This window comes from Penicillium cataractarum (assembly GCF_028827025.1).
Source record: "Penicillium cataractarum strain IBT 29864 chromosome Unknown utg000005l, whole genome shotgun sequence".
In the NCBI taxonomy this organism is placed as follows: domain Eukaryota; kingdom Fungi; phylum Ascomycota; class Eurotiomycetes; order Eurotiales; family Aspergillaceae; genus Penicillium; species Penicillium cataractarum.
In genome coordinates, this window is record NW_026622741.1 from 5,025,218 (window position 1) to 5,051,586 (window position 26,369).

Below are 26,369 nucleotides of genomic sequence, written 5' to 3' on the forward strand. Positions count from 1 at the left end.
GATTCAGTGCTTCTTTGCTGAAGACTCATTTTATGCTCTAAATCTCGGGGACTCGGGTATAGTCCGACTCCCATTCAGAGATGTCAAAGAGATTGACAAGGTATTAAGCCTCCACGGAACGGTAGGTCCCTTGTATCCAACACAAATCATATTGCGTACAAGCCACAGGTGACTCTTCCTTTGGCGGAGAACAGTCATTCTCTTCCAAATCATCCTCAATAGGCGTCTTCGGTTCCAATTTACCATTCATTAGTCGAACCACAAAATTCCAACAAGTTGTGGATGCCGTACGATAATAATCAAGAGTAAAATTGTGAATTTCAGATGGGTAAACGAATTCATGATTGTCCGATCGACAATACTGGCTATTCTATGATTGGGAAAAATAATTCAAATATCAACGCCAAGGACAATCCAAATGAGTGAGGATAATGATGATTTGACGACGCCGAATGATGTTTGTGCATCCCCCACCCAAGTGTAGGATGAATTCTGCCCAGCTAGCAAGAGAGCGTGCCTCCATTCCAATTCGACATCAGCAATCAATTGCGTCCCAGTCGCTCCTCCAGATCTTGGGTGAGCTCGTAAGCTGGTAAATAACCCCCATCTCCCTCGGCCTCGGCAACACTGCCGTCCCCGGTCTCGCTAGCCCGCCGCAATTTCGGGTTCGGATGCGTATCCGAGGTACCCCCCAAACTTGTATATCCCATATCGTAAAGGCAGCAATAAGCAAGATCCAGATGGCGAATGAAGGCCCAAATCTCTGCATAATGCCAGTCAATGACTGGATGCACGCGCATGAAATCGGGCCATCCTTGGTCGGTCCGGTCGAAGTGCGTCAGTTTCGCGCCGTGCGGATCCGTACGCCGTGTACCGACGAAGATTGCGCGGATACTTGGGTGGCGGGATAGGTAGTCTTCGAAGCTGGAGCGGAGGGTTGTGGCGGGTGGAGCGGTGGTGTATTTTGTGATTTGGAGATGGTAGGCCTGCGCGGAGGTGACGACGAAGTCTTCAACGGCGGGGAAGGGGTCTGGTGGGAGGGCGTAGATGGCAGGGATCTCGGAGATGGAAGAGGCATTCTCCTCATTTGCATTGGAGGTAGAGGTGACACTTTCAGACTGTGTGGTGGGTTGGTTGGACTGCGCCGCGCTCAGATGCGGGTGTAGGCCCGCCAGGAAGAGGATGAGCATAACCAAGCAGTCCTTGCCGCCATTGTAGGAGACCGAGAGCTCGGAGAACTTGTATTGAGTGAGAGCTTTGGTGACGACGTCGAGTGAGATGCGGGTTTGTTGCTGGACCGAGGCGAGGAGGGAGTTTGGTGGGTGTGACTCCTCGAGGAAGGCCTGAACGCGGGCGTGAATGCGCGCAATCACCGTCGGCAGCGCGGGGATCTCTTCTTCATCGGACTGTGCAGGAGTAGATGATGCATTGCCGTTGCCGTTACTATGCGGGTGCGCCGATCCGTTCTGTTTCTGGAGTGTCGTCGAGTCGGAGAGGTCTTGGTTATTCTGGAGATACGTTGCCGTGGGCTGGTCGGCTCCGCGGGGTTCCAGCGGGGCAGTGGTGACGGGTTGGAATGGCCGGAGATGATCCTGTGCGCATGTCGAAGAGTATGTAGAGACTGATGGCTCATCCGGCCTCTTTCCAGGGACCACGGACTGGGCCATTGTGCAGGAGAGTGGCTTGCAGGAGAGTAAAGATGGAGGACGAGGCGGGGAGAGTGGGTTACTCGGCCCTCGGGGGAATCCAGAATGATCTAATCCCATGTGGGGGGAATTGTCGGGAACCCGTTGGAATGAGGAGGAGTCGGTGACACAGCCACATACCCTGGTTGACCACGGAGAAAATGGATGAATGTGAGGCTGGGAATTGAATTGAAAGTGTGGATAGTGAATTGGGATTGACGGTAGATTCGTGAATGTATGTAACCCGTGATTCATTGCTGGACTAGCCTTTATAATTGCCTTATCAGGCACATAAACCTAAAGTGATGTATGCGCCAGCAGGAATAACAATTTTGCATATTAGAACAAACTTAAGGAAGTGCTATAAATTAGCCTAAGTTTCATAGTAAGGATGATATCGAGGTCTAAGCCACTGCTGGAAGCGCCGCTGTAAAGACTACTCTATTTCTCTATTTCTCGAATGCCCGGGAAGGTAGACCTTCCTTATTAGTCGCGCTGTATCTCTTGCAAGACTTATTTAGATATAGACAGCCTAGAAGACGAGAGTTAGGATGAGGGCAAAGATTAGGTGTAAAAAAGTTGAATATGAATTCTGGAAACTAGTCCATCCAGATATCCATGAATCCTGAATCCACGACAAACAAGATCCAATTCCAAACGCCAGAATGCTCGTTCCCTCCAATTAGCCCAGTACCTTCATCTTTTTCTTTTTCTTCTTCTCGTCACCAGTCTTGCGTCCCTTCTGCCAATCTCGCCAGGTCCCAATGCGCTCTTCTCGTGTATCCTCCCACGCCTTGTCCTGATCTCGCTTGCGCTTGCGCGCTTCTAGTTCTTCCTCCTCCTTGCGCTTCTCGCGACCTTCTTCCTGCATGCGTGCCTTGGTCTGGCGACGTCGTCTGGCCTCTTCCTCAAGTAGCACGTGCACGGCCTTTTTCCTCCATTCCACCTTGAACTCTTCCGTTTGGAGCTCGGGCGAGTCCAACGTGTATTTGTGTTCGCGGATCAACAGCCGCCGAGCATCAGCGATGCACTCATCCAGATATGTGCGCTGCTTTTCGTCGAGGAGGGCGGTTTGCGCTTTCTTGAGCCGGTCAAAGGCGTCCGGCGCGGCAGGATTCTTGGTCTTATCGGGGTGAATGAGGAGGGATTTCTTGCGGTACTGGACTTTAATGTCCTTCTCGGTCACACCGGGCTGGAGATCGAGGACGGCGTAGCTATTTAAGCCCCAAGTTAGTAGGTCAATAAGGCATCGTAGGCTTGCGATAGCTCCACTCACGCATCGAGAGAGAAGGCCGAGCGGATGCGGTCGATCTCCGCATCCTGAGATTGCGCGTTAGTCGGGTCCTTGCTGGTACTATCGGCAGGGAATGAGAACACACCTTGGTAAACTCTGAGGCCTCTCGCTCGAGCGAGTCGAAAATATCCTGATCCAGCTCGTCGTCCGCCATGAGGGAAAAGTGTCTTAAAGCTCGATGCGCAACGCGATCGGCCAGTCGCACTTTGGAGAGATAAGCCCGCTTATCGGCTGCTGAGTCAGCACGAAAAAAAAGTCGCGGGAATAATTTGGAGACTCGAAACGAGAGAGAAGGTTTGCGATAAGAAACTCTCAGACAACCTTCTTCAAAAGGCAACATGGCTCCTCCACGGACATCTCGTGGCAAAGGCCCCAAGCAAAAACATGACTCTGGCAGAACTTTGAAACGCAAGCGCGGCGAGGACGAGCTATCCACGCTCACCCAAAAAGTCGAGGATCTCGATCTCAAGACCGCCGTCAAAAACTTCTCCGATCTGCCTCTCTCCGATCCCACCGCGCGCGGCCTGGCTGCTTCACACTACAAGACCCTGACCGATATTCAGTCTCGTGCGATCAGTCATGCCCTCAAGGGTCGCGATATTCTCGGCGCCGCGAAGACTGGTAGCGGCAAGACCCTGGCGTTCTTGGTCCCGGTGCTAGAGAATCTCTACCGCAAGCAATGGACTGAATACGATGGCCTGGGTGCGCTCATCCTTGCCCCGACCCGTGAACTCGCCATCCAGATCTTCGAAGTGCTCCGCAAGGTGGGCCGGTATCACGCCTTCTCCGCCGGACTGGTCATTGGTGGTAAAAGCTTGCGCGAGGAACAAGAACGATTGGGACGGATGAATATTCTGGTCTGCACACCTGGACGTATGCTGCAGCATTTGGACCAGACCGCTATGTTGGAGACGAACAACCTGCAGCTCTTGGTGATGGACGAGGCGGACCGGATTCTGGACATGGGTTTCCAAAAGACAGTCGACGCTATTGTCGACCATCTTCCCAAGGAGCGCCAAACTATGCTCTTCAGTGCGACGCAGACAAAGAAGGTTGGAGATTTGGCTCGTTTGAGCCTACAGGACCCCGAGTACGTTGCAGTTCACGAAACCGCCGCCGCCGCGACCCCCTCTACCCTCCAGCAACACTATACCATCACCCCCCTGGCGACGAAACTCGATGTCTTGTGGAGCTTTATCCGCAGCAACTTGAAGTCCAAGACGGTGGTGTTCCTCTCTTCTGGAAAACAAGTTCGATTTGTGTACGAGTCTTTCCGACACCTCCAACCCGGTATCCCGTTGATGCACCTGCACGGCAAGCAAAAGCAGGGTGGCCGACTTGACATTACCACGAAATTCTCCCAATCTCAGCATGCAGTTCTTTTCGCCACGGATGTTGCGGCCCGTGGTCTCGATTTCCCTGCGGTCGACTGGGTCATCCAAGTGGACTGCCCCGAAGACAGCGACACCTACATCCACCGAGTCGGAAGAACGGCCCGTTACGAACGAGTTGGTCGTGCCGTGCTTTTCTTGGATCCTAGCGAGGAGAAGGGCATGCTTAAGCGGCTCGAGCAAAAGAAGGTCCCCATTGAGAAAATCAACATCAAGGCCAACAAGCAGCAGAGCATCAAGAATCAACTGCAAAATATGTGTTTCAAGGACCCTGAGCTGAAGTATCTGGGCCAGAAGGCCTTCATCTCTTACGTCAAGTCTATTTACGTGCAAAAGGATAAGGAAACCTTCAACTTGAAGGAGTTGAAGCTGGAGGAATATGCGTCTAGTCTGGGTCTTCCCGGTGCTCCTCGCATCAAGTTCATCAAGGGAGACGATACAAAGGAGCGGAAGAATGCCTCCTGGAAGATGGCCCACCTGACTGACTCCGAGGACGAATCGGGCGAAGAGGGTGCGGTCAAGAAGGATAAGAAGGACGAGAAGGAAGTGCGCACACGCTACGATCGCATGTTCGAGCGACGAAACCAGGACGTGTTGGCTGGCCATTACTCTAAACTTATCAATGACGATGGTACGATGATTGATACCGGTGCTGGTGCGGCTACTAGCCAAGATGCCGACGAGGACGTCGATTTCTTGTCCGTCAAGCGCGTCTTTGCTGCCGGTGACGACAACCTTGGCAAGGTCGATTCCGATGATTCCGATGATTCAAGTGACGACGAGAAGGAGACCAAGGTGGTGCAGCTGGATGGCAAGAGCGAGCTTATCATCGACTCCAAGCGCCGCGAGAAGCTGCTCAAGTCGAAGAAGAAGCTCCTCAAGTTCAAGGGCAAGGGTACCCGACTTGTCTACGACGAGGAGGGTAATGCCCACGAGGTATACGAGATGGAGGACGAGGAGACATTCAAGGCCCGTGGCGACGCCGATACCCAGCGCGAGCGCTTCCTGGCCGAGGAGACCGAGCGCACTCGTCGCGCCGATCTCGAGGACAAGGAGGTCGCACGCGACAAGCGTCGCGAGAAGAAGGAGAAGCGGAAGGCTCGCGAGCGTGCCCTTGCCGCGGAGGAGGTAGAGGACGACGACGAGGGTGGTGTTGCTCATGGATTGCCTTTTGTGCCTTTCGAGATTCCGGGGTCAGACTCTGGATCCGAGGCAGAGGAGAAAGAGGCATCCCGACCCAGCAAGAAGCAGCGCGTTTCCTTTGCCCAGCCCGACTCCGACAGCGAGGACGACTCTCGCCAGAAGCGTACAAAGGGTACGAAGGCTGCTGCTGCCCAGCCCCAGATCGAAACTTTGGCAGATCTGGAGGCGTTGGCCAGTGGATTGCTGGGTTGATTTTGCATGGGCCTTACCAATTGGCGTATTTCTTGGGGTGTCTTCTGTTTCTTTTTGTCTGAGATCTTGTAATGTGCTAGCGAAACCTCTAAAAAGCATTTATCATGTTTTATTCAGCATGAAGTATATAGTGAAGCCAACGATTTTGTGAACACCCTCCAAGTTGTGTCGATTGAACTAAGTTTAGAGGTAAAATTTAAGCGTGAAGAACACCCAATTAGAGAGACTTGTTTCAGCCCTGCAACACCATTTCCCAGCCTAAGATTAATGCCATGCAGAACAACGGAGTACACTACAGCTGTCACCAATTTAACCAAGCTTTCTATCCGAAGAACCTTCTCTAGGGAATGCGGCCTAAAAATTTCAAACAATTGCCGATGCCGTGAAGCAAGTGGATCCGATCGAATTTTTTTCTCGTCATCGCCTCACCATTTGGACGACTCACAGCGAACCTACAGCGGGCCTGTCCGTCCACTCATCGCAGCGTTGAAGCACGCCATCGCAAGAAACACGCTCGACAGTCTTCAGGTTTTTGTGTCAGAGTGCAGAATTGAAATGACTTTTCTTCTTTTATCATTTCTTGTTGGCGCTACGCCTGTCATTTCGATTGACGATCTGGGGTAGCCACGTGCGGGTCACGAGATTTTAGGGCTTTTGGTGAGTCGAATCGAGTCGAGTTTCGAGTTTCACTGCACGTCATTGCAGAGAGGAGGGGACAATAAGCTGATATTGTCTCCTAGATCATACTCACTGGCAGCTGCTGAGTCTCTGAAAAGAAATCTCTTCTACATTCTCAAATTTTGGGAATCCCCGTCCATCTACACCATGGCGGCTCATCTATCAGACCCAGAAAAGAACCCATCCGAGTCAAAAGCTCATGATGGTGTCTTCGACGGCTCTTCAACCCCCTTTGTCAATGCTGACAAGCTTGCCCGTCGCCTGTCTGCCCGCCAGGTACAGATGATCGCCATTGGCGGCACAATCGGTACGGGTTTGTTCCTGGGTACCGGCAGCTCTCTTGCAAAGGGCGGACCCGCCTCGACTCTTATCGCCTACGCTATCTGCGGTGCCATCGTCTTCATCACTATGCTCTGCCTGGGCGAGATGGCCGCCTTTGTCCCCGTTGCTGGGTCCTTTTGCACATATGCGGGGTGAGTGGCGGGATTTTTCTCTGAGGTTACATTCGAGTTCGTGATGACTAAACTTTATTTTTGGACAGGCGGTTTGTTGATGATGCGCTTGGTTTTGCGCTTACTTGGAATTATTGGTTTAATGATGCTGTGTCTACGGCTTCTGATATTATTGCGCTTCAACTTTTGTTGGAGTATTGGACGGAGAATTTCCCTGGTTGGGCCATTAGCTTGATCTTTTTGGTTGTGGTCATTGCGCTGAATATTCTTTCCGTCCGCGTTTATGGCGAGGTACGATCGGCTTGTTTTATGGCTTTGCATATTTGTTACTAACTTGTTGATTCTAGGTTGAATACTGGCTCAGCTTACTTAAAGTTATCACTATTGTGGTTCGTCAGAACATAGCACCGTTTTCATATTGCGCCGCGCTAATCTGCTTTATAGATCTTCATTATTCTCGGTATTGTTGTCAACTGCGGCGGCAACAAGGACCACGAATATATCGGCGGCAAGTACTGGCATATCGGAGATGCTCCATTCGTTGGTGGTATTGGTGGATTCGCCTCTGTCTTTGTCACTGCTTCATTCGCCTAGTATGTCTATAAACCCATATCTCCTAATTAGGATCATATAACTAACACTCTCTAGTGGCGGCACCGAGTCCATCGCCATCACCGCCGGTGAAACCAAGGACCCAGCCAAGAACATGCCCAAGGTCGTGCGTAACGTCTTCTGGCGTATCTTGCTCTTCTACCTGCTCTCCATCCTGCTCATCGGTCTTAACGTTCCCTACAACTACCCGGGTCTCTCCGATGGTGACACCCGCACTAGCCCGTTCACCATCGTTTTCCAGGAGGCTGGCAGTACCGTTGCTGGTAGCTTCATCAACGCGGTTATCATGACTTCCGTCATCTCCGCTGCCAACCACGCTCTCTTTGCTGGATCCCGTCTGCTGTACACGCTTGCAGTCGATGGTTATGCGCCTCGCTTCTTCGGTCAATTGAACCGCTTCCACGTCCCCTGGGTCGCTGTGTTGGCTACTTCCGTTATCAGTGGACTCTGCTTCGGCGCTAGCTACATCGGCGCCGGCAAGTTGTGGACTTGGCTGCAGAACATCGTCGGTGTCTCGAACCAGCTTTCCTGGATCTGTATCGGTCTTGCATCTCTTCGCTTCCGCAGTGCCATTCGCGCACAGGGCCTCGAGCATCTCCTCCCCTTCAAGAACTGGACGTACCCCTACGGTCCTATCTTTGCTGTGGGACTGAACATCGTTCTTGTCCTTGTCCAGGGATGGAAATGCTTTAGTCCGCACTTCAAGGGTGTCGACTTTGTCTCGTATTATATCGAGATTGCTATCATGGTTGTCATGTTCTTGGGTTGGAAGCTGATTAAGCGTACCCATTTCATTCGGAAATCTGAGATGGATCTCCACACGGATCGATATGATGGTGGCGTGGACGATGGTCATTATCGTGAGGAGATTGTCGTGGAGGAGACGAGGAAGGGATTCATTGGCAAGGTTCAGCGCTTTGGCCAGTGGTTGTTCTTTTAGTTTGTGTTAGAGATACTGTTAATGTTTATTTTTGCATCTGTCCATAGCGAGTCATCAATTCTATTAACTTGCATCGATCATTGTTGAACACATCAAGGTTTTCCAATTAAGTAATAAGTAGATTAAGCGTCTATTCTAGGAGAGTACTGGGAATCCTCGAAATTTTTGCAACAAAAAAAACTGTACACTGATGTACAAATCCCCCACCAAGAACTCATAACATATCCAGCATGCCGTTCCAAACATCCCACCGTGAATGCATGCCAGATGAATCTAAGAAAATGAATGATATGAAAAAAAAAACGAAAATGAGAAAAAAAGCGATGCTAGATCGCACCCTTCCCACTCCGCAAAACGCCATGCCATGTCTTGAAAAAGAAACACCATAACTGAAGGGGTAATCGCGAGAAAGAAATGGTAAAAGACGAGATAGCCAACAAACATAGGAAATAAAACTCGGTGGACAGATCCTGCTGTAAAGACGCCGGTCGGATCCAGTCCAGAGGCACCGAGACGGGAATCAATAATCACGAAATACACCACCATTAAAACACAGTAACAAGACGATGTGAAGAGGTATCGAGTCGGCAACTGTGCAATATAAAAAATAGACGCGTTCTGGTTGCATCAAAGGCGAGCATAAAAATGACGCAGACAGAAATGGATACAAATTCTTTCTGCTGCTTGCACCGAAATAAAACAATGCGCCGTGATGGGAATCAAAAAAAGAAATGGGTATATCAATCACTCCCTGTAGACCCGGCTACAGGACGGTAGATTATACAATATTAGACAGCATGGTGCAGTTAATAGCACAGCATGCAGGCAGTTGATGAGGAGAATAATTTGTTATCGGGTTTTAGTCACGGAATCAACCGTTGACCATATCGTCCAGGGCCATTTTGCGACGCTTGATGGGCCTAGGCTCTGAATTTTCGCCTTCGGTAGCGGGAGTCGTGGTCGTTCGGGTGGCCGCTGGTAAAGCATGACTGACAGTCACCGGCGAGGGTAATTCGACCGGGCCTAGATGCCGTGGGACTGGGTCAAGAGGACCAGTTATGGAAGATGAGCGATGATGAGATGACGAGTGTGAGAAAGCCGAGCTTATGGGTCGTTGCAGCGCTGCTGGCGATCTCGGTTCCCTTGACATGTCTTCACGTCCGGGCGAGCTCCAGCTTGCCGGGTATGGGTCGCTCAAGCGATGGGCGTGGTGCGGCTGGTGAGGTCGGGGACTAGCCGTGGCTTGATGTATAGGTGGAAGTCGGACTGGTGACTCGAGATACGGCTCGCGAGGGCCATGGGGCATTCGAGGGTCACTCAACGGTTGATGCAGGGTGCCAGGCGGAGCTTCGCTATATGGCAAATAGTGTACACCTGGTGAATGATGCTGAGTAGGAGATGTCGGAGGTGGCAAAGCTGGACCTGCGTATGATGGGAATCTTCTGTCCATTCCTGGTGGCATCGTCCCAGGCTTAAGGACCGGATTGAATCCACTTGTGATCGGCACAAATGCAGGAGGGGGAGGCGCTGGGGCGGATGGAGGTACATAGAGTGGTGGTCCTGATGAAGAGAACGGTCTTCGTCCCATGGCACCTGGCATCGGAGGAGATTGTTCCATAGGTCGTGTTAGAGGAAACACGGATGCAGACCATCGGTGTGGTTGACTGCGTGGCATTCGCATTGCTGCAGCGCTTGCTGGCCCTGGCTCACCTATTCCCTGGAGATCTGTCATTGGCCTTAGTTCGCGGGATGAGGTAGCTCGATGCATGACTGTTCTTTGTGAGGCTGTCGAAGACTGGGATTCAGCAGTCATTGCCGGATTATCGACATGAGCGTTTGAGTAGGAACGTAGAGAAGAATCCTCGGCTTTCAATGGCGGTCGCCCTCGTTTCTTGTGCGTGACATCGACACATGAAGACTTTACCGTCATTCATAATCAGAATTTGTTCATTCATCTTGTACAAATGTAAATGAGAGTTTACTTACGGCCTTGCCAGCGAGTACACATCTTCGACATGGGCGTGCAGGATCACATCCAAGGTGCTTCTTCTTGCAGTTCACACAGGCCGAAGCTACGTGAGCTTTGGTGCGCCGAGTTGATTTCTGTGCAAGTGATCTGCCTGCTGGTCCAGCTATCGACGATTCCAACGCTGAAAGAGGATAAGGTGGACCTCCAGGCAATGTTTGTGGTGAGCCAACTCCGAATGCCGGCGGTGGTGGCCCGCTGATTTGTCCATATCGCGGCGGCGTTATATGTGCTGGCAGAGGTTCACTGACGGACGATAGTGGCTGTGATATTGTTGATCCAGGAATATGAACCCTAGAGCTGGGGGCAACGTCGATAGCACTGGTTATTGCTGGAGAGGAAACGGACGAATATCCTAGAGGAGGCTTAGGGTTTCCGGCTGTCACTAGGGGCTCGTCGGCCGGCGGCGAGCCAGACATAGATTGACGGGAAAGAGGAGCCCGGGGGCTATACCCTCGAGCATTGGAAGACCAAGATCGATTCAACGGAAGCCGCTCTGGGCCGGAGCTGAACCGGGGCTGTCCGAACTGGGCGGTAGCAAGGCTCGGGGGATGAAGCACGAGTGGTTGCATCGGGCGTCAGGCGGCAAAATGACAAAAGGGCCCACGGAGGCTGACAAGAAAAGATGAATTATTCTTTTCTTGGAAGAAACTAATCCAACGAGGATTTTTCTTCAACTATAGGGGACCACTGGATCTGCTTTGGGCCGTTGAAAGTAGCATATCTGGCAAAGGGATCCCGGAGTATAGTCCTAGACACAAAACCGGGCAGGGATGAGGATGGGGATTGGACCAAGGAGGATAGGTGAATGAAGGGAGTAAGTGTAGGAGTTAGAAATCAAAATAGGAGGAGATACTTTGGGAATAGAAAGGACAAAAAGGTATTGTAACAAAAAAGAAAAGGGTATGACCAAGAGGGGCAAGAGGAAGGGAGGGAAGGATGCAAGAGGTCAGCAGTAAAAAAGAACTCGCAGCGGTGTAGGAGAAAGAAAGGGAAACAAAAACGGGCAGTCAAAAACCAATCAGAAAAAAGGAAGAATCAATCAATATTAAAGGCGAATTAAATAGATTCTCCAAAAGAGAAAATCAAAAAGGCGTCGATATCCGGGCGTGATCAAGCTTCTCCTCTCATAGCCGGCGAAGGACCACCCGAGCTTATAATCCGTAGGACGATGAGATCCGCTATTGGAGGAGTCAGAAAATAGACTGCATCGATCAGCGGGAGATTTCCAGATCATGACAGCAGGGTTACTCATAGCCGCGCATGTCTTTCCCCTCCTAGGGCGATTTATTGCAGGATGGCGGTCGATCATCGAGCTAGGATCCAGCTGCAGCAACACCAGTGTCAAAGCCACCCCCCACGCGCCTTACTGGTGTCTTGATTCTAGGGCCCACGTTCCGTACAACTGGGATTGGCAGAATCCTAGACAGAAAAGACATGGGGCGTGATAGAGAATGATCCTGTGGAGGGGGTGGAAAAGGAGAAGGGCATGGGGAAAGGACAGAGAGACAGGATAGAAACGGTGAACTATACCCTGAGATGATCGTTCGATCTAAACACCGATGGTGATGGTAAGACGCAAAGTAGCTCGGACCTTGTTGTCCCGGCAAAGTGGTAGTATAGGAGGTATACGTATAGTATGTACTCCGTAATGTTGCAGATAAAATGCTTGGTAATGGCCGGATAGTTCTGGATGATATTGTCTGGATGTCCAGTTCCTGTGATCCTGTTTGGCTGGTTGTTTCTCTCCCCTATATTCTATAGATTGCTAGACAGGCACGAGGTTGAAACGGCAGGAAAGGGAGATGTAAAAAGAGGAAGGCCAAGGTCAAAAAGCCACAGAAGAAGAGGATCCACGGGTGGAATAATAGTCTTCTTTCCTGCTGCCAAGCATGGAGCAGCACGACCAGCGGGCTGATCCAGACTCTTGGGCTTCAGGCATTAGGCTTATACCAGAAATGGGGAAGACACACACGCAGAGAGAGAGAGATTAAGTGGGCCCTAGGCTCAGGGTAGTGAAAGTAGTGGTCAGTGCAGACGGCACTAGTAGCTGATAGACTTGATCTCCGTCATGGTAGATCTTTTGAATCATGGGGGGTATTACTGTAAATCATTTAATTGTTATCCCTTATCGATTTCTTTTTTTATGATTTTTTTATTCTTTTTTTTATGGACCTAACGGTAGCTAGACCGAAGGGGGAAGAATAATGAATGACCTCTAGTGTACCGCTTGTCGAGTGGGGATGTCCCCATTAACTACTGGATTATTCTCCATTGCAAGCTCGCCATTACCCATTTCCGACCCCTATTATTCTTCCGAGCCGAAAAACAAATCATGATCATCAAGGAAGATTATGGGGGAGCACGGATTACAGCCATGGTAGGATAGAGAGGAAATGGAGAGAATGAGACTGGGTAGGGCGTCCAGAAATGCATAGACCGATCTGCCCATTCAGGTCTCTGGGCTGGGGAACTACTCAGTCCACGGGCTGGGGTGGCTTGCATTAGACGGCGAGTCGCTGTCAGTGACACCCCTCCCTTTCGGCGAGACTGTTAGGCTATTATGTGCGGTATAAACTATGAACTACCCTAAGCACTGCATACGAAATACGCACGAACTGCACAGTGTGTACTCAGCTTTATCGTAAAGAACATACCGAATAGGCCGTAGAGGCGGCTGTAAAGAACCAGTCTGTCGAAAAAGAGGGCTTGGAGTACGCGAGACACCGAAAAGGAAATACCAGCTGCAGTGGCTTTCCTTATTCTATGGGTTTTCCTGCATAGACTGATTTTCTGAGTTTTTCTGATTTATTTTCTTTTTATTTCGTTGGTACAAAGGGAGGGGGAAAATCATTCGAGGCCAAATCAGACCCACGAAGCAAGGCGAACGATTGACGGATCGACGTCGGTGCCCGCCGCCATTGCCAATAGTTAGGCTCGGCAATGAATTGCGCATTCCGTTTGACATGCACAAAGTACATGCATTTTCCTCGTCATCATGCAAAGGGAGGGGGAGGAGGGGGCGTACATCACACACCATCATGGGAACAGAAGCTGTACTCCGTACAGTAGACTAAAGAAGAAAAAAAAGTACAAGAACACCTTCTTAGGCTATATGTTTAATCTTAAGGATAATCCATTATTCAGTTCTTTGGGGGCCCAGTCATACCGCGACGAAGCATACACAGTTTCCAATACTAAATCGACTAGGGCAAACTATAGCTGTAGTCTTCGAGTTGATTGATTAACAGGAAAGTTCGTATTATTCCGGCCAGTCGGTCGGGTCCATTATTGATTGAATTGTGATTTATTGTACGCCGTATTGACCGAGTAGGGATCTGTATTATGATTACTGGGATTATATTATTATTTGTTTCCCGATTTCTGATCTTATTATCCTCATCCTAGTCTTAGTCTCTTTCCCATCTTGATTTTTTTGATCATTAATTATTATTTGAGTTTCCCACCTTATTTAGGCTCCACCGTGCGCTGCTTTGAAGGAGTGCTGAAGAGGCTAAGTGAAATGCAGCGACCAGGCGAGCTCCAGCATTAGGAGGTTCAGGACGGAGTTATCAGCACCGACATCCACGCCGGCGGGACACGCCAGGGCGAGAACCGAAGGTCAAGTTGATCAACCGGCACTTTGTTCAGTGTCCCTGCATACTTTTGATGTTTGTCTCAGCTGTCCTGCTCTTTTAGCTTTGGACTCGAGACCTTGAGGCTCATGGTTAGATTGGGGGGGGTGATGCAGGGACTATACTTCCTCCTTACAATATTCCGCTTGATGTCATCAAGTAAACAGGCAAGAATGTACACAGTAGAGCCTGTTCGTAGGAAGACCGCCTAGTGATGTCAAACCGGCCGGGAAGAACGCGGTCGCGAACGCCTCCCATCCCATGGTCGTTATTCTCCGCAGTGGAGATAAGGGGGTTGCCCCACCACTGGATGACCGAGTCGATCCTGATCCTCCGTCTTTATGCGCCGTTGTACAGGAAGGGGTTACTGTTACAATGAAGCTTGACCGAACGGTAGATTTGAAGACTCGTTCACGGAGAGAGAGGAGAGAAAGAAGTGGTCTCACGGCAGGCGTAGTTCTTCCATGATCCTGAACCGGAAAGCTGCAGGCAGGGGTTGGAGAGGTTGGGAAAGGAGGAGAGGGGACGAACCAAGGTACAAAGGATACGTTACGCCGTATGATAGGAAGAAAAAGAGCAAAGGCAAAGCTTTCTCCAAGTCTTGTTTTTGTTTGTATGCACTCCGTAAATTTCGAGTCTTCGAGTCCAGTCGTTCTCCCTGATTCTGTCGGTAAAGTATGGAAATAATTCGCGACGGGCAAGTAATCCCGGTGACAAGGTCCGGTCCCCTCGATTCAGGGCGGGTTCCTGTCGTGATACCATCCATCACACCTGGCACGCCCGGGCAAAAGGGTAGGCACTGTAGATAGAGACATAGAACGGAAGAATAGGGCGAGAAGAACGGGAGGGGCGGAGGGAGGACGAAGACGGGAATAATCCCCCTCAGGGTCTTGCAATGACCCGTTCCTCGAATGACTTTATTCTTTATTTTCCGGGGACTCCAAGTTCTCCAGCAGCATTGAGCACCAAGATGTGGCTGCAGCCTCAGCAGCCTTGGTGGGCGATCACCATCCTCCAGCGCGTGCGCATTGCTCATCCCTGGCATCTTGCTGCCTTTCAGCTGCAGGGAAAATCCGGCTCATGTCATTGGGTAAATGACAGGTAGAAAGGGGCCAATGATACGAATTGGTTGAATGGGCAGGAAGAGGGGGCCTTGGCTGGGAGTCTGCCGGGTGCTGCCGAGGGGGGTATAGGGCATTGGGCACCTGCGTACGGAGGATAATTGCCCAAAAGTCTAGTTGCAGGCAGAGCAGGAGAAGGAACAGGCGGGCTCGCCTTGGCCATGAGGGGGTCTGGCCACCCCAATAGCTCCAAAGGGGAGGGGGCAGTACCAAGAGCAGCAGGAGAAAAGCAGAGCTGTGCAATGTGCATAGCTGTGTGGAACATGCGGCACGCGGAGCAGCAAGGGGTCTGTCACCCCCGTTCATGCACGATCGGCCACTGGGAGTCAATAGTGCGAACCACTCGGTGGCCCCCCAAGCGTGATAGTCTGCCCATTCAGGCTTAGTCATGGGTAGTTCATTCCGTCCTAGGGAGGTAGGCAGGCTCTTTTTCGAATCCAAAACTAGATGCCTAGAGTAGGTACTTCGTAGTTAGCTCAGAGAGACGGTCGGTCGGTTTGTGATGAGAGAAAGTGATTCGTCCATACCTGAATGTTGAAGGCTAAATGGGGCAAAAGCACCATGGTTCAAGGATAGATGATCACTGGTCATTGCGTTGCGGGACAACTTTCGTAGACCTTAGCGCGAGAAAACATCCCGTGAATGTGGACATGCTCGATTTGTCAAATTCCCAGCGCGGATCCTTTGGGTAATTCGCCGACCACTAGCCGATAGTGATAAGCTAGTTAGTCTCGCACCGGGAAAAATCAAGAAACGGAGATTATTCGGGACTAACGCCTCGTGGGGTTGACAGCCCATCTCCTGTCAAACAAAAAACCCGAGGTTGATCGCGTAGATAGTCGGCGATCCAGCTCACATGTGCATGATGTGATAACTTGGCTAGAGGCAGCTAGAGCCATAGAGGGAGAAATCAGGATCAAAGAATCCATCCAGTTTAACGGTTCTTCCCAGCGGTCCGAGGCCGAGATTACCCTGTGATTGGGCTCTCGGGTGTTCTGTACTGAGCGAGACATGATAGTCCGTCAAATTCGTCAATATTGTCCGGCCAGTTGGGAATTTGGCGTGTATAAGACTGGACACGAGTACAGTGGCCGTTCGGCATTGACGCATGGCGTGCATGTCAGGTACTGCGCTTGGTTAGTACAGACCTATAGCTCGAGATTAGTATAGCTTAGCTTGAAGGGGGAAAAGATGGACCAGGGAGGTGCAGGTCATATGACAGTGCAAGCGGACGTGAGATGTAGAGAAGAAAAAAAAAGAAAAGGTATGACTGAATATGGTTGTGTTCATGATAGCAATAATTGGTGTGGTATCTCCAATGCAGATGGCAGGTATAGACATCATCCAAAGTAACAAATGCACCCCTTTAAACTATGTATACAAGACTTGATCCATTCTCCCCCGGCCCTTCTTAACGCTTCTTCGAAGGGCGCGCGTTCTTTTCGCGGCGTCTCTGCTTGAGCTTCCGCGCCTTCCGAATATCATCAGTCGAGCGAATCTCACTCTTTCCGTGCGACGCAGCGCCGCCAGCCTGGGATTGCTGACGCTCCCGAGCCGTGTCATTCTTCTTCTTCTGTTTCTCGTAGTCGAATCGCAACGGGTCGGCCCGCTTGGGAGCCTGCTGCCTCTGGTGTCGGAATCGACCACCAGGGCCGTGCCCGCCCGGCATGCCCGATCCTGTGGAGAGACCAGGCGTCTCGGCTTCACCCACACGAGGCAAGTTGCTCATACGCTTGCCCTTCTTCCAGCTCTGGAATCGGCCACTACGGAAACTGGCGGCAATCTTGGCACCACTCTCACCGCGGACGAGGCGTGTACCCTTGGAACCATCCTCATCGTTCTGACGGGCGACATACTTCTTGTGTCGCTTGTCCCAACGCATGACAGATCGGTTCTCACCAAAGTTCTTCTGGCCTTCATCACCATTCAGGTCCATAGTCGCGTTCCGCGACTCGTGCGCGAAGTTGGAGTTGGTACCAGAGTGGACACCGTAGGCCCGGTCTTCCGCGCTATTGTGGTTTGCGGGCGTGTAGCCCATGAAGTAATCAGGATTCTGGAATGAAGATGCCGATACCCCGTTTGACTTGTCGGCTTGTTTGTCCTTCGAGTTGTAGGCGGAGAAAGTCACTTCCAATTCAGACTCGGATGCCTCAGACATGTTATCTCCAGCCTCGTCAGGGATATCGTCATCCTCATCGCCCTCATCCTCTCCATCTGCTTGGCTGACATTGATACCCAACTCAGCCAGCTCAGATTGCTCCTTGTTCTGGGCACGGAGCTTCTTCTTGTCAACTGTGGCACGGATTCGCTTGATGGTATCAATGGCTTCTCCGCCCTCTTGCTTGCCACCACGTCTGTTCTGAACCTCGAAGACGGTCTCCGATGGCCGGAAGCCGCCGATACGGGCGAGCATCTTTTCACGCTCCGCTTCCATGAGGCTCTCGTCGTCGTTGAACAGGGGATGAAGGGTGGACCAATCCTCGCTAGCCGTGACCTTCTTGGCTCGCTTCGCGCTCTCCAGAGATGCCGCATTTCGAGTGCGCATGTAGAGCTTCTCACCACGGACTGACACCTGACGCTGCGAGGCAATATCGGCAGCCTCACTCAAAACTTTGTTGACCCATTCGCAGTTCTCGGAGAGAGGGTCGCGGGCAAGGGTACCGACAACGACATCTTCGGCGTAGTTCACCTGGGTTCCAAATTGACGGCCCAAGACCAATCGCCGAGCCAGGAAAAGCTGGAGATCAAGCAGGTATGGGGCATCCGCGTCGCGGACTAGACTGTAACTCCATCCACTTTGCCCGGCACGGGCGGTACGACCAACACGGTGGACGAAGATCTTAGGCTGGGAGGGGAAGTCGTAGTTGATCACGTTGGCGAGAACAGGAATATCAATACCACGAGCAGCCACATCAGTGACAACGAGAATGTTGGAAATTCCCTTTCTGAAATTTTCGACCTGTGTTGGTGATATGGTCAGTGTCTGTGTCGTGAGATAATTGACATACTGGAAGTAACCTACCTGAATTTTTCTTGCCAGTTGGTCAAGACTACCGTAGGCGTAGGACGTGGCGAAGCCGGCTTCAACCAAGAGGGAGTAGAGATAGTCGACGTGGTGCTTTGTCGCAGCGAAGACAATGGTGGAGTGCTCCGTGGGCGACTCCTTGTAGATAGACTTTCCAGAGTCCGGTCGCTTGCGCTTCTTGTTCTTGGGGTTCTCACTTTCCGCCTTGAACCTTTGGGAAACTTCAGTGGGCCCGGTGGGCATTTTAATGACGTTATGCAAGATGTGGAGCAATGCACCCTCCTTGTCGGACGACTTGACAGCAAAGAAGGCATTTTGGAGATCGGGGGAGATCTTGCTCTCGGTATCAAGACGCACAAGGCTAGGCTCTTGTAGACCGGCGCGCGCGAATTCCACAAGCGACTTGGGAAGAGTCGCAGAGAAAAGGAGTGTCTGTCGATTGGAAGGAAGGCCGTGAAGAATTTCGGTCAATTGGGCAGCGAAACCCATTTCAAAGAGACGATCAGCCTCATCGAACACGACGTAACGGATACTTGATAGATCGAGGTCCATCTCAACCTTCAAGTGCAAGAATCGACCAGGTGTCGCGATCACGATGTCGGGGTTGCCGGCCATCATGGCAAACTGATCCTCCAGACTATCACCACCGACGAGCAAAACCGATCTCAAATCTGTTCCACGTCCCATTTCCTTGACGACCTTGAGTGTCTGCAAAGCAAGTTCACGCGAGGGCGACATGATCAAAGCACGGGCACCAAACGTGGCGCTATGGCTCTTCAATTTCTCAATCATGGGGATAACGAATGACGCAGTCTTTCCGGAACCAGTTCGAGCCATACCGACGACGTCCTTGTCGTCCATAATCACGGGAATCGTCTTTCGTTGAATGGGAGTGGGAACCGAGAAACCTTTGCGGGCGATGGCCTTGAGCAGGTTGGCATTGAGACCCATGGCTTGGAAACCACCACCTTTCTTCACCGTACGGCCCTTGAGATTAGATCCCTTTCGGTTTGCCGAAGCCTGTTGTGTCGCAATAAAGGCCGCATCGCCATCGTCGTCGGCATTGAGAAAATCAAGGTCTTGCGTGGTATCGGGTTTCTGTCGGGGCGCAGATTTGCCGACATCGACGTCGGAATCATCGTCATTTTGGAAAAGGGCACTGGTAATGTCGAACTCGTTCTCCGACATGGCCGGAGAAGCTTCGCGACGAGGCATAGTGGCGGATGAGGGCACGAATAGCCTCGATGTGATAACGCCGATCAAAAAGGCGGAAAATAGTGATGATAACCGTTCAGTAGCTCAGTCCATCAACAGACAGAGAGCTAATAGATTTGAACGGACACAGGTATAGTGCTATCAGCCGGCACTATATCTAAATGAATCCACACCCGAAAAATACTTCAAGCAGGTCGTTCACCAGCGTCGAGATCAACCGTCTCTGTCGCCGAAAAAAAAATCGAGGAAATCCGCAAGGCGGTGAGCAGCGGATCAACCATGGCCCGCTGCAAACAGAGCAAACATCTCCCCGCGACGCGTCCAAACACGCTCCCAATTGAGTAAAATGATTTCACGACTGCACAAAGCGCAATATAGATTTTCATTATGGGTAGGTTCCCTTATTTCCAACAAAGCTTTCTTCCACAAACTCTGACTCTTCTACTTAGACGGAGGTTACAACAACAACTACAACTCCTACGGCGGAGGTGGCGGTGGTGGCTTCATGCCTGGCGAGATGAACAGCCCTTCTGGCGGAAAGGTGAGAATATATTGAGAATTAATCTGTGAGCCGACCGCTAACATACTCTCCAGGGTGGTGACCGTGATAACAAGACCCTTCGCCCGGTTACAGTCAAGCAAATTGTCGATGCATCCCAGCCCTTCCCCGAAGCCAACTACCAAGTCGATGGCGCCGACGTAGCCAATGTGCTTTTCATCGGCCAGGTGCGCAACATCAGCTCCCAAAGCACCAATGTCACATACAAAATCGATGATGGCACCGGCGAGATCGAGGTCAAGAAGTGGGTTGACTCCGGCAGCGCAGACAGCATGGACACAGACGAAGGCAAGGCTCCTGGGAGCGGCAAGAACGAGATCGAGCTGAACGGCTACGCTCGTGTCTCTGGCGCGATCAAGTCCTTCGGTAACAAGCGGTATATCGGTGCGCACAATGTGCTCCCGGTGAAGGATATCAACGAGCTGCACTGTCACATCCTCGAGGCTACCGTTGTACACCTATTCTTCACCCGTGGTCCCCCTGGAGGTGCGAACGCTGGTGCCAAGGGTGCTGTTGCTGCCGGTGGTGATGCAGTGATGGGTGGCGCAGATGACTATGGTGCTGGCCAGAACCGGGCCCTCATGTCCATGTCACCACTGGCCAAGAAGGTGTACCAGGTGCTGAGGACCGAGCCCCAGGACGATACTGGTCTGCATGTGCAACAGATCGCCGCGAAGATGAACGTCCCCGCCACGGATGTCGCTCGTGCTGGTGAAGAGCTGCTGGGTGCGGGTGTGATTTTCTCCACGTCGGATGAGCAGACCTGGGCCATTCTGGAGTACTAGGTAGACTCCGATGACTGACAGGCTTGTATGATCCAAAAGCCGGTATTGTCTTATCAGATTAGAAGCGATATTGCAAATTCAAATGATATCATGATTCATCTCTTTACTTTTTCACGCATTATCCGAGGCTCATATCTTGCTACTACTATGTACAATCCTACAATCCCCTAGCCCTCATGCACAGTCTCGTTCCTCATATGGTGACTCGTGGTCTCCTCCAACCCCTCAATCGTAAGCGTGGCATCGTGTACATGTAAATTTCAAGATCGCCGCCAATTTCGTATAGATCAAAATCCCACTTAGATCACCTCATTCCGTAGCTGGGCTTCTTCCACGGATCGTTCCCAGCTGATTCGGCTAATGAAAAAAGCCTCGGTAGCAGAAACCAGCAAGAGAGCAATGGCAACACCGGTCCAGAGACCCATAACACCCCAATCCAATGAGAATGTTGTACCCATACTAATGGGCATAGCGATAGCATAGTAACAGAACAGTTGGATATAACCACCGATCTCCTGGCGACCTAGACCGCGGAGAATACCGTTGCAATTGGCAGCAAGGGCATCGAAAAGCTGGAACGCAGCGCACAGAGGAAGAACCTCGGCGACGATGTCGATTACTTCGGGGTCGGAACTGAACAGCATGGGAATGTAGGATCGAAGGCTCGACAGGAGAATCATGTTGAACAGGCCAACAACGGTAGCTCCGCAGAAGCTAACCTTAGCTGATGTCTTGGCGGCGCCGACCAACGAAGCACCGATCAGGTTCGCAACACGTGTACTACCAGCAATCGACAGTGGGAAGGGAATCTGCCAAGTGATGCTAGAGATGGTGGACAGAATGGATTGAGCAGCAAGTTCGGATGTGCCCAGATAGCTAGAAGCCAGGGTCAGCACCTCGAATGCAAGACATTCTGCTTCAACCATGATAAGACCGGGGAGAGCAAGGCGGATCATAGGGCCCCAGTTGTCAAAGGCGCGTCTTGTAAAGCCGCACCAGCATTCAGAGCCAACGCGGAAATAGATATATGCGAACAGGCAGATAGGGAGGAGAGTCTCGGTAATGACAACGGCGATAGGAGCACCGACGAAACCCCATTGTAGTTTCTGGAAAGGCGTGTTAGCAGGAAGTCAAACCAAGTCGCAAAGGTTCGGAGCTTACCCAAACGAAAAACCAGTTCATAAACGCATTGAGCGGTGCGCAGATAATCAGAACATATAGAGAAGCAGAAAAGACACCCTGGGCCTGCAGATATCGCTTGCCACTCTCAAAGCAAGCGTACCCGGGTAACCCAAACAGCGCAACCTTCAAGTACAAGCCTGCCATTTCGGCAACCCTCTTTTCCGGCACGATCTTGGCCAGAATATGCTCGGAGAAGTACCACAGAGTAGCGATGGGGAAAGTCACGACCAAAAGGAAATAGATCATGCGAAGCATTTGTAGACCGACAAGCTTCTTCTTGCCCGATCCGTAAGCTTGGGCGCAGAGGGTATCCAGACTCGTAGCTAACCCGGAGTATACGGCGTTACCAGTGATTGAAACCGTCATGGAAGCGAGACTGACGGCGCCCAGTTCCTCCTTGCCCAGATGGCCGATCGTGAAGATACTCGCTACGGTGAGCGAGTACTGTAGCAGGAAAGTGACCATCAATGGAGCAGAGTATCTGATAATGACCTCCGTTTCCCGCTTCCACGTCGTGTTAATCAACCCGGCCGTTACAGCTTCCTCCCACTTGCGATCAATCTCTTCTGGTCCCATTTCATGGTCCTCCTCTGGTCCCAATAGTGCGGTAGTCTCGGTATCCCGTCCATCAGCGCTCCGAATCGTGCCATATTGCTTCGAGGGCCCCCCCCTGTGCCGAAGAGGCTGAGAAGACCTTGCTCAGTTTATGTTGCAATCCCTCCGGTTCTTCCGCTGGAATGACTCGGTTATCACTCAACAGACTTCGCTCTTCGGCAATCGACTGCTGAAGCTCAGCTTCCGTTAGCGGTTGGTAGTCCCCATTAGACGGAAGCACGGTAGCATGATTGACGCTGGTGAAGTAGCTCGGGCGGCGATATGACCCGGTCAGCGAGTGCGGATTCGTCCCCGCATATGTGCTGGAACGGCGTCTGCCCGCTGGACGGACCGTAGAGGCCTCGGATGCTTCATCGGTGCTCGAAGTCGAATCCTCGTCGGCATATTGCGCAAGATCGCGAGCAATTGCGGCTTCGGCGATAGGCGAACTGGATTGGAAAGACCGGCTAAAAGGGCTGTGATGCTCTGCGGACTCCGCCGAAAGAATATTGCGCGGCGGCATGGTGGATGATGATGAGATGGCGAGGAGGCGGGTGGACTTTCGACAGCACCGCCTGCATCATCTACCGGGGGAAGAGCTGGGGAGAAGAGGAGAGAGCGAGGGAGACAGAGAAGGTTTGCTACGCGGGGAAAAGATTGGAGGTGAATGCGGAAGTTGGAGGCGTGCGGGCAGAAAATACAAGAAAAGTGGGGATGCTCATTCGACCGTTGGTGTTAGTTGATTTACTAAGGTCCCAAAGTTGACTTAGTCAACGTTACAAGCCTATCTTTGCCGAATCCACATCGGATATGTGCCCCGAAGCGAACATGTCGGCCACCTTTCCTGCTCGATGGTTGGGTTGAGACTAATAAGATGCGATATGGCATGCACCCCTCACCCAGTAATGCAGATGGTACAGTGAGTCAAGGGCCTCGTATGACTCGACGATCGCCCCGACGGCGCTTGAGTGGAACCCCCCAAGCGATAAGCCCCACGGGCCGTGCGGTGCTGCTCACCGTTTCTTCCAGAGGCAAGGGAGGATGGAAAGGATGAGAAGGGGATAACCAAATCTTGACATAATACAAGAAATGAGGGTAATATAAGAATATCAAACAAGTCTAAGATACCAGCTCTAGCTATGCTGCAGATAACTGGTACTTGAGTCTTTATAGATCGCCCGCATGCAATGACATCACCGAATCCGGTCTAGTGTCTCTCCCTCACGTGACCTGTCAGGTGTGCCTGACCAGGGCCCGCTTTCTCCAACTGATCCAGTCGTTCCAGATCTCCAGGTCTCCAGGTTTCGAGATCAGGGTCTTCTTTCGGATGTTCAAAAGACATCAGACTCACCCCTTGTACCTTGTTGGATAGCATGGCCCAATCTGTCACGACTAGTGTGGCCTCGTGCGCACCACGCCGCTATAACCCGCTCATCAACCCAACCCATTCAAGGCCGGCCTTGGTGGAAGAGTAAGTCCAAACTCCAATCCGAACTCCTGCACGCTACCGCCCACGAACATGTTTTTCTTTTTCTTCTTTTTGTTTGCTTTGTTTTCCCACCGCCCTGATCCAAATATGCCAGGCCTTTTAGCTTTCAAGGTTGTTGGCGCATTCCCTGGGCAGGATCCGGTGTGATTCCATCGGCAAGCCACCGGGCATGTGGCCTGGCTAGATATCTGCACATCCCCGCATTCCTCCTGGACCACAAGTACCAGTCTTTCATCTGACAGGTTTCTAGACATATCGAGGATCAACATCACATCCTATTTTCCCGCCCTATACTGGGTGCTTTACTTTTCGAGAATACTACTTCCGATGCTCGTGACCACTGCGCCAATGAGCGCACATTCCTCTCCTGGCTACGCTTGTCCATGTACTTGGCTATTGTCTCGCTAGCCATCATCATCTCCTTCCATTTTCGAGAGCAGCCCTCAGGTCTGGAGCGGCGTATGGCCCTACCTCTCGGTATCGTCTTCTGGCTGTTGAGTCTGACGTGTCTGGCAAATGGATTTTTCAATTACGCCCGTACCGTTATGAAATATAGCCGGAAGGCGGCGCTGGTTCAGAGTGGCTGGAAAACCCAGGTCGTCATGACCATCATCGGGACGGTAATTCTGGGGAGCTGCATCTTGTTTTTATCGACTGGTCGCCAGTCGTAAGTCTTACTGTCTGCTACTATCTGGTGTATTTCCTGCTTTCATCTGCTTATATTCCGGCGTTGACTTACTCAAGCGTTGCATTGCATTATATCCATCTTGATGTATAGGTCATCTTGATCGCCCACCAATCTAGCTTTAACGAAGTTGTCTAATTGAGTGTCTAGTAAGACAATGAAATAGAGAAGTTAATAATCTCAGTTCATTTTGAGAATCTCCGAAATCTTGTAGATTATATAGGCAGTAATATGCACAGAGTCACAATGGCGCAGATGGAAAACGAGACAAAAGGTATCAGTGGGGGTAATGCATGGAGCTGGCCAAAGAAAAGGGACGACGATTTCGATGGGAAGATAAGTTTGAAAGGCTCAAATAAACCTCAATTTTTCCAACCTATCTTACATCCGGCGAATTTGAGTCTCGCCCTTGTACTTGTCCAGGGCGGGGGTGCCCAGGTGGCTCCACCACTCGAACAGCATCGAGTTGCAGATCAGCTTGAACCAGGGGGTGAACTTGAGACCAGGCTGCTCGAACATGGCCTTCAGCTCATCAGCCGAGACGTACTTGGTGTCCCGTACCTCATTGGGGCTGGGCTCCAGGTCGACATCAGCCTGGATGAAAAGAATGTAGTCCACTAAAAAAGACGGGGTTTAGTAAAGATATTTCAACCCAAAGCAGGTCGTTTGAATCCGGGCGTTTGTCCGTCACATACCCTCGTGCTCTCCCCACTTTCCATCACTGGGAGCCTTGTAGTGGATGCGAGTGAAGAACTCGAACTTGTCCAATGGCACTTGCTCTGCCTTGATACCCAGCTCGTGGTCCAACTTGCGCTGCGCCGCACGCTTCACACCCATGACAGCTGCATCGAGCTCGGCACCAGTCTCGCCGGGGATACCCAGAGGGTGGGAGCAGCAGGTGTTGGTCCACATATCAGGGAAGGTGATCTTCTCGGTGGCGCGTTGCTGGAGCAGGAGGCGGTTGTTCGAGTCAAAGAGGAAAACGGAAAAGGCACGGTGGAGGAGACCCTTGTCAATGTTGGTCATCAAGTGGCCTATACCATAAGAGTAAAGAGGGATGGGTGATTAGCAATTCTGTTTTGATCTAGCGGGGTTGTTTTCTCCTTTAATCCCACTTCAGGAGGGGTAAATCCGGGGAAAGAGTAATTCAATGCAAAGACACTTACAAGTCTTCTTGCTGGCACTGCCGATAGGACGGTCATCATTGTCGGTAACAATGCAAACCTCCTCCATCAATCGAACCTGTTCCTCATCGTATCCCACGAGCTCAGAGCTCTGGGCGGCTCCGTTGCTAGCGCTGGAGGGGAGGATATCCCGAGCGAGAGAGGTGTCGACGTCGGGGAAGATAGTGGCGACATTGTCTGCCGTAATTTCCACTGGAGCGGTCACTGTCATTGTAGCACTCATCTTGAACTAGTTTGAGTTTCAATGTTGTGTCGAACTAATTGTTCCCCTCGGAGAGAAGAAATGCGGGCGGTGGCCATGGGGGGGGGGGGGCTTCCCCAAAGGCGGTATCGATCGGCAGATTGGGCCCTTCTACGGTCTCTTGTCGACAACAGCAACTCAACAATCCATGAGCTTTTTGAATTTCTGTATTTTTTGCAAT

General features: G+C 51.4%; 10 protein-coding genes across 10 annotated transcripts; 4 read left to right on the plus strand and 6 right to left on the minus strand.

Annotated features, from left to right (window-relative positions):
• Positions 1 to 542: 542 nt before the first annotated feature.
• Positions 543 to 1,667, minus strand: N7496_007527 (FAD synthase; the record flags this gene model as incomplete). Its single annotated transcript, XM_056700456.1, has 1 exon — positions 543 to 1,667. One exon carries the CDS (start codon positions 1,665 to 1,667, stop codon positions 543 to 545), a length of 1,125 nt encoding a protein of 374 aa, XP_056555869.1.
• Positions 1,668 to 2,367: 700 nt separating this feature from the next.
• Positions 2,368 to 3,133, minus strand: N7496_007528 (uncharacterized protein; the record flags this gene model as incomplete). The annotated part of the gene is made up of 3 exons (XM_056700457.1): positions 2,368 to 2,899; positions 2,962 to 3,005; positions 3,065 to 3,133. The coding sequence occupies 3 exons, from the start codon at positions 3,131 to 3,133 to the stop codon at positions 2,368 to 2,370; spliced, it is 645 nt and encodes a 214-aa protein (XP_056555870.1).
• A 184-nt stretch (positions 3,134 to 3,317) lies between these two features.
• dbp4 (RNA-dependent ATPase HCA4) lies at positions 3,318 to 5,765 on the plus strand (the record flags this gene model as incomplete). Its single annotated transcript, XM_056700458.1, has 1 exon — positions 3,318 to 5,765. One exon carries the CDS (start codon positions 3,318 to 3,320, stop codon positions 5,763 to 5,765), a length of 2,448 nt encoding a protein of 815 aa, XP_056555871.1.
• An 825-nt stretch (positions 5,766 to 6,590) lies between these two features.
• On the plus strand, positions 6,591 to 8,447 carry N7496_007530 (amino acid permease; the record flags this gene model as incomplete). The annotated part of the gene is made up of 5 exons (XM_056700459.1): positions 6,591 to 6,916; positions 6,985 to 7,186; positions 7,243 to 7,284; positions 7,340 to 7,488; positions 7,544 to 8,447. 5 exons carry the CDS (start codon positions 6,591 to 6,593, stop codon positions 8,445 to 8,447), a joined length of 1,623 nt encoding a protein of 540 aa, XP_056555872.1.
• An 871-nt stretch (positions 8,448 to 9,318) lies between these two features.
• On the minus strand, positions 9,319 to 11,045 carry sclB (uncharacterized protein; the record flags this gene model as incomplete). Its single annotated transcript, XM_056700460.1, has 2 exons — positions 9,319 to 10,365; positions 10,434 to 11,045. 2 exons carry the CDS (start codon positions 11,043 to 11,045, stop codon positions 9,319 to 9,321), a joined length of 1,659 nt encoding a protein of 552 aa, XP_056555873.1.
• A 5,595-nt stretch (positions 11,046 to 16,640) lies between these two features.
• On the minus strand, positions 16,641 to 19,469 carry N7496_007532 (ATP-dependent RNA helicase DBP10; the record flags this gene model as incomplete). The annotated part of the gene is made up of 1 exon (XM_056700461.1): positions 16,641 to 19,469. One exon carries the CDS (start codon positions 19,467 to 19,469, stop codon positions 16,641 to 16,643), a length of 2,829 nt encoding a protein of 942 aa, XP_056555874.1.
• A 387-nt stretch (positions 19,470 to 19,856) lies between these two features.
• On the plus strand, positions 19,857 to 20,813 carry N7496_007533 (uncharacterized protein; the record flags this gene model as incomplete). The annotated part of the gene is made up of 3 exons (XM_056700462.1): positions 19,857 to 19,860; positions 19,919 to 20,010; positions 20,064 to 20,813. The coding sequence occupies 3 exons, from the start codon at positions 19,857 to 19,859 to the stop codon at positions 20,811 to 20,813; spliced, it is 846 nt and encodes a 281-aa protein (XP_056555875.1).
• A 299-nt stretch (positions 20,814 to 21,112) lies between these two features.
• N7496_007534 (MATE family efflux transporter) lies at positions 21,113 to 23,112 on the minus strand (the record flags this gene model as incomplete). Its single annotated transcript, XM_056700463.1, is given in 3 exon segments — positions 21,113 to 21,919; positions 21,975 to 22,679; positions 22,690 to 23,112. The coding sequence occupies 3 exon segments, from the start codon at positions 23,110 to 23,112 to the stop codon at positions 21,113 to 21,115; spliced, it is 1,935 nt and encodes a 644-aa protein (XP_056555876.1).
• An 850-nt stretch (positions 23,113 to 23,962) lies between these two features.
• Positions 23,963 to 24,749, plus strand: N7496_007535 (DUF202 domain-containing protein; the record flags this gene model as incomplete). The annotated part of the gene is made up of 2 exons (XM_056700464.1): positions 23,963 to 24,060; positions 24,329 to 24,749. The coding sequence occupies 2 exons, from the start codon at positions 23,963 to 23,965 to the stop codon at positions 24,747 to 24,749; spliced, it is 519 nt and encodes a 172-aa protein (XP_056555877.1).
• A 395-nt stretch (positions 24,750 to 25,144) lies between these two features.
• idi1 (isopentenyl-diphosphate delta-isomerase IDI1) lies at positions 25,145 to 26,170 on the minus strand (the record flags this gene model as incomplete). The annotated part of the gene is made up of 3 exons (XM_056700465.1): positions 25,145 to 25,380; positions 25,459 to 25,797; positions 25,930 to 26,170. The coding sequence occupies 3 exons, from the start codon at positions 26,168 to 26,170 to the stop codon at positions 25,145 to 25,147; spliced, it is 816 nt and encodes a 271-aa protein (XP_056555878.1).
• Between the last annotated feature and the right edge of the window lie 199 nt (positions 26,171 to 26,369).